Below are 6,000 nucleotides of genomic sequence, written 5' to 3'. Positions count from 1 at the left end.
GAAATGTCTGTAGACACTGCAATAGCAAAAACGCACTCAAATTATAAGTTTAATTGTAAATTTCTGAAAAAACTATTCACCCTTTGAAACAATCTCACAAAAAATAAATACTAGCTTTACTGAGGAAAAAAATCTGCATGCACAGGAGAAACCTGAACCTAAATACATGTGGGAAATGCAGAATACGGCACTGAAACAAAACAGAAGGGGTTTAAAAATGTTCTCTCTAATCCTAGTATGTGTTTGGCTTTTTTTTTTTTCCTGGAAAAGATGTAACAAAGTGCAAAAAGTAGTTGAAGTATTACCTTCTTTAAGTGTTAGGAAAGAACACAGCCTCCCGTGTGACTTGCCAGTGGACCAGGAGCATATGTGGCCGATGACACACTCCGGGTCGGTAACTTGGCTGTCGATCCAAGCACTTCGCAAGCACAGACGAGTTAGTGTCTCAGCTTGACCTTCTGTCTTCAGCATCCATCTCGGAAAGAAAATGGTTTACTTGGGGGTGGGCTGCAGGAAAGGGTGACCATATGTTCTGAAGCAGAATTCACCAACAAACACGAAAAATTGAGAATTTCACTCTTTGCCGCTCTAGGTTTATTCTTCCATGTAAAAATAATCAGAATTTTACAGTTAATAGGGAGACTTATGAAATAACTTATTTCGTGGGCATTTTTTCTTTTAAAGTCAATATATTTTAAAGTCTATATTTTATGGTGCTATTTACAATAAAGAAAAAAACAACACTTTCCGTGATAGCAATAATTTATTGTTTTGCATAAGAAGGTAAGATCAGAATCCAGGTAAGACACCAACCAATGACCTGATGGCAAATTCAAGTATCGAGCTTGGTACAATAAAAAAAAAAATACTACCATTTGTTTGACTATGGCAAACAGCTAAAACACAATAAAAACATCTGGACTTGACTGTCAAAACATACAGATCCCTAAAAACCCACACAGCACATCTTGAATATCTGGAATATTGAAAACATGTTTAGTCATCTTCGTTCCCAAGTTTTAGGAGTCCAAAGGAGCACACAGCCCTCCCCGTAGGTGCCTCAGAACAATTCAGTACACAGGCTCAGCGTCCATCGTGATAACCAGGCTCCTGTGCTGTCAGAATTGTTGGGTTAAGACATTTTTTTGCCATGAGCTTGTATCATCCCTGCCAGCCTTACAGTGGCTTCTATTTTCTTTCTTTTTTCTTTTTTATTTTTTTTAAAGCAAACACAGTGATAATGTTGATTTTCAAGAGCACTCTAGTAATTTAACTATAACTACCTCTCACTCCTTAAAGACTCCGTGCACATTTTGCTCTGCTGGATTTATGTTTTTGTGATTCCCTTTCTTTTGCAGGTGTTACAATTCAGGACTTAGCTTCTGGCCTGGAGACGGGGCAGGCAGCCATCCATCTAGGAAATGCCTGCCAGGACTGTGCTGAGGATCAGAGTCGGTGTCTCTGTAAATGCACGGTGCTGCTCACTGCTGCCCAACACAGCAAGCATGTTGGAGAAGGTCCTCCTAGACCACACTGACCCAGGAATGGGAATTAAAATCTTTTCAAAAGGACAGGAAAAACAGCATGCAGGAGAGCCAGAACTGTTTCAAATGGGGACTTTGGAGAATATTCTAGCATATAATTCTTAAAGAGAAAAGCAGGTCCCTTATGGGACAGTTATTTTACACTGATGTTCTGAGACACCATGGGGTAGAAGCAGTGTTAAGAGTGTTTCATTATGGACTAAAGCTCCTCTGGTTGGAAACGGCCAGATCCTGACAGCTGCAGAGTGCCCGCTCAGTTTTCACTGGTTGCAAGAGGTGGTGAGGGCACTCGGCACCTTGCAGGCAAAGGCAAACAGCCTGAATTACAGATCCCCTGAAAAACAGTTTGATTTTCAATAATTAAAAAAAAAAAAAAAAAGATAACCATTTTCTCAACCCACAGAATCTGCATGCAATTAATTTAATCAACAAATTTCAATTTGTATTACAAAAAGGTTTAAGTCCACCTGAAAAATGGTGAAATTTGACAGAAGTTACATTACAGCCATTCAAACAGAGCATTTATCCATACTGAGATTCAGTACATCTGTAACTCTTGCATAAACATTTCCAGACTCCTAGGGATTTTGCTGTTGTTGCTTGCATTTCATTTGTTTTATACAACTCTAAGTCAAAAGCAATGACCCACACATTAAATATGCATTTAGAATAAAACTGCAGAACCCGATGGCTTGATCAGCACATGAACTGAAATAAAATATTTACATGGAATGTTGAGCTCAATTTACAGAGACGGTGTTTCAAATTACAGTCTTAGTAATCTGTTTAATAAATGATCACATTGACAAGAAATTTAAAAACTTAACATCCCTTTTCAACCCTTTCATAAATATATAAGTTTTCACTAAATTCTTTACTCTTTAAACAAGACATCTATATTCTCTTTACAGATTAACATGAAATAACTGTTTCCTGTTTGAATGCCACAGATGTGATGATCTGAATTGAGCAAGTTCCTATACACATTCTGTACTTACAAGACGTATTCACAACACAACACATGGGTGTTACTTGGTCTTTACAGATGTATTCACTTTCTGCATATCAGTAGTAAATAAAGAAAAATACCAAATTATCTATAGTAAAAATACATAGTCTATGATACATTAGTTTTCACTGCCACATCAAATTTAAAATGAGGTTTCCGTGTCTGACCACTGACAAAGATATTTTTTATAATGAAGTCTACAGCATTAATTTATTTTTGGATAGAGACAAAATGTCTGTTACATTACTAAAAAAAGTATCACTACATACTGAACAATAGGAAGAGTTAACTTATTGCAACTGCTTTCCAGATCTTCAAGGTTTCCTTACTAATTGGTTGAAAATTTCTGAGGGGAAATCTGTTCTAAAGAATGCTAAAAATGTTTGTAATCAATTTAAAGAAAAAAAATAAAAACTCTTTACTTTGTTGCTATTCATACTGCTTCGCCACTGTTTTTACAGATGACTAATCCCAAAGATTTTGAAGTAATATACATAGTAACTCACATTTTTCCCTATTTAAATAAATATTCCTGTGAGTTTTGTTGTGCCACAAAGCATGCATGAAAATGTTTTCAATCCATGCATGCTCACAGCAGAGTTTTTCACAATTAAGCCACTGAATATATCTTTTTTTTCATGAATACTCAAGTGCAAAGGAATACGAAAATCACTCTGTACATATAAGACAAGGTTCACATCTAGAAAAGTAAAAACACTTATCTTTTTATGGATAGGATGTCTTCCTCATAAAACTGTTGGTCACTTTTGCCTGCCTCAGTTCTCTCAAGCACTTAACGGATAATAACTTCCAAGTGCTGATGTGCTTTTTATGAGAGCAGTTATGCTTAAAACCGTCAAAGTGCTGATCTCCAGTAGTAATTACTATCTTCTGCAAACTCTCCATTAAAAAAGCTTACCTTGGACATGGACATAAGAATGATAGAGAGGTGTTTGGCAGTTTTGTTACACTAGTATTAGCTCACTTTACTGAGCGTAGTAAGACTTCGGTTCGACCTGCCTGTACTGTCCCAAAATTATGAACAGGAAGATTGAAGACACAGGAAAACAAGACCAGTGCCAAGTATGTGAAGAGTGCACCTGCTGCTCAGGCAGAGTTAGAAAGCCCTCCTACCAAGAAAATGGCCCTTAAGTATTGCCTAACCATGCACCAGATTTAGACTCAGTCGATTTCAGATGCCTTGTGTATATGAAACGTTACGAATGCAACCAGCTGACAGGAACCCAGAAGGTCTCAGACTCCAATCTGTCAAAAGTTGTTTTGAGCTCACTGTAGGCTGTAGCGAGGTCATCGTTGACTATCACCTTATCAAAGAGGTGGCCATACTGGCTCTCCATCACCTGGGCAGACTTGATCATTTCTTGAAAATCTTCCTCCTAATAAGATCAGTGCAAGGATTAGTCTGTCCACAGAAACATTATATAAACTAATTCTGTGGTAAATGTGAAGCTACTTGTTTATTTCTTATCTCGTCAGGAAATGGAAATTCTGTTTTTTATAAAAAAAAATACAGAAATGACCATTCCAAATAATCTCAGAGAACATTCTCATAAATAGCGTTTGCTCAACAGGCAATTCTTTCATCTCAGCCCTTGCAGTAACACCGTTGGTCACCGCATGGTAATTAGAGAGACATCTTCTGTTAGCAACACCAGTGGAGAATGTTTCTCGCTGTTTACTTTGATGATATATTTAAAATTTCATTACTTACGCCTTGGCTTGCTATCAACAAGCAAATTATTACAGTGCAGCCTTTACTCTTTTAAGAGCTTGGCAGGAGCTGTCTTCCTATGCCTTGTTAGACCGGGTTCAGTGGACTTCTGTTCATGTTTGGGAGGGAACAAATCCTTGGAATTTAATTGATTACACAACTATGAGATAATAAAATTGTCCTAACTAAACAATATTCTGAAGTTTGCTCTTAAGAATGAACTCCTCTTACATTTTATATATGACAGGAAGTATTGTTGTAGTGCATTATTTCCAAACTATTTCAAAAGCATATTCTACAAAGACAGTCATACATAGACTTACATCAATCTCTGTGACTCTATCTATGACTTAGCTTGAAAACCAAATCTAAAAATTCCCAAATAACATCTTATGTTTGAGTGAGGGAAAATGATACACCCCTTAAATGCAGAAAACAAAGTCTAACCATGATTGGCTTTGGTTTAGTCTCAATTAAAATATTTTTATATTGTATTTCAAGGAAGTAAGTAAGTTACTATTGGGTAACACGACTATTTTTTTTTCTTTCTTTTCTGATTATTGACAAAAGGCAGCATTTGTTACTTTTACTTCCATAGATTTTTTTCATTCTTTCTTATAATATTTATTCCCCTGTAACAATTTTTGTGTCACTTAGCCCAGAATATGTTCTTTTTATTAAAGCAGCATTTATTTTTTCAATTGATGCTTTATATTTGAGGTTTCCTCTAAATTTAGACTCAGAAATACACTTGATAAAACAAGGAGATTCCTATACTTAAATAGAAACATCTAAGCCCACATGCAAATTTTTTAAAGGAAATCCACAGCATTATTTGTCATAAAAATATACTTGCATTTTGAGGGTTCTTCAATTACATAAACTCAAATAGAGCACGATGGAAATGTAAATACCCATGAGCACAGCAAACAATGAGAACATCACAGCAAGTTTAGGGTGACAGAGACAGGGAAATAACATGTATGCTAACCACCACAAACAAACTCTTAACAAGTTCTCATGCTTTACGATGTCTAAATAAACTTACTGTAAAGGGTTTTGCAGTTCCCCTATCATCTTTACTTGAAATAATCTTGGCATTTTTTCTGGTCTCTCTCAAACGGTCAAGCGGTGGAGGCTTTATAAATATAACAAATGGTTTAAACTCATATGTCCGTAAGTGTTTCACTGTCTGGGAAGAGGAAAGATTTAAATTAATTAGTTTATTTCTCAAAATGGAATTCACTGTAGTAAAAGAAACTCTCCACTACGCAAAATAAACCCATAAAGCACTTCTAGAAGGCTATCTTCAGAAAGGCTATCTAAAAGTTAGCTTTCTGTCCTCTCACATTGTCAGGGTCCACAAGACCCTGGAGAATGGGATCCCAGAAGGGCTCACAAGCCTGGGTCCCCTGGAGAATTTAGTGTTTCACTGAAAAATCAGGCATGCTGGACTTGCACCAATCTGGCCAAGAAATCTGTCCGCACCAGCCCCAGGAGCCCCTGCCCAGTTCCCCTGGTGCAGGTTTGGCTTGCCTGGATGCTCTTCTGCTGGCACAGCCCTCTTCCTGCTGCTCTACAGAAAATCCCCACATCTGAAACTGCACCGGGAACTGCTCACAACCTGCTGGGGTTCAGAAGCCGCAGGCTGGCCACCCTTGGAGATGAAACACTTTGCCTACTTTTAAACAAAGTGGTCCAGCTCCTGAAAGCAC

The 6,000-nt window shown here is 37.2% G+C and overlaps 1 protein-coding gene across 5 annotated transcripts in view; it reads right to left on the bottom strand.

Annotated features, from left to right (window-relative positions):
- Nucleotides 1-744: 744 nt before the first annotated feature.
- Nucleotides 745-6,000, bottom strand: part of MPP7 (MAGUK p55 scaffold protein 7) — a 152,421-nt gene continuing 147,165 nt past the window's right edge. For all 5 annotated transcript variants that reach the window (XM_048076529.2, XM_066991566.1, XM_048076531.2 and 2 more), the window contains 2 exons: nucleotides 5,334-5,477; nucleotides 745-3,950 (listed from right to left, as the gene is read on the bottom strand). In XM_048076529.2, the coding sequence (XP_047932486.2) occupies nucleotides 3,771-3,950; nucleotides 5,334-5,477 (324 nt within the window). In that variant the 3' untranslated portion in view covers nucleotides 745-3,770. The remainder of the gene's footprint in view (nucleotides 3,951-5,333; nucleotides 5,478-6,000) is intronic.

Source organism: Anser cygnoides, chromosome 2 (genome assembly GCF_040182565.1).
Source record: "Anser cygnoides isolate HZ-2024a breed goose chromosome 2, Taihu_goose_T2T_genome, whole genome shotgun sequence".
Classification (NCBI taxonomy): Eukaryota; Metazoa; Chordata; class Aves; order Anseriformes; family Anatidae; genus Anser; species Anser cygnoides.
This window is presented reverse-complemented; position numbering and strand designations above follow the sequence as displayed.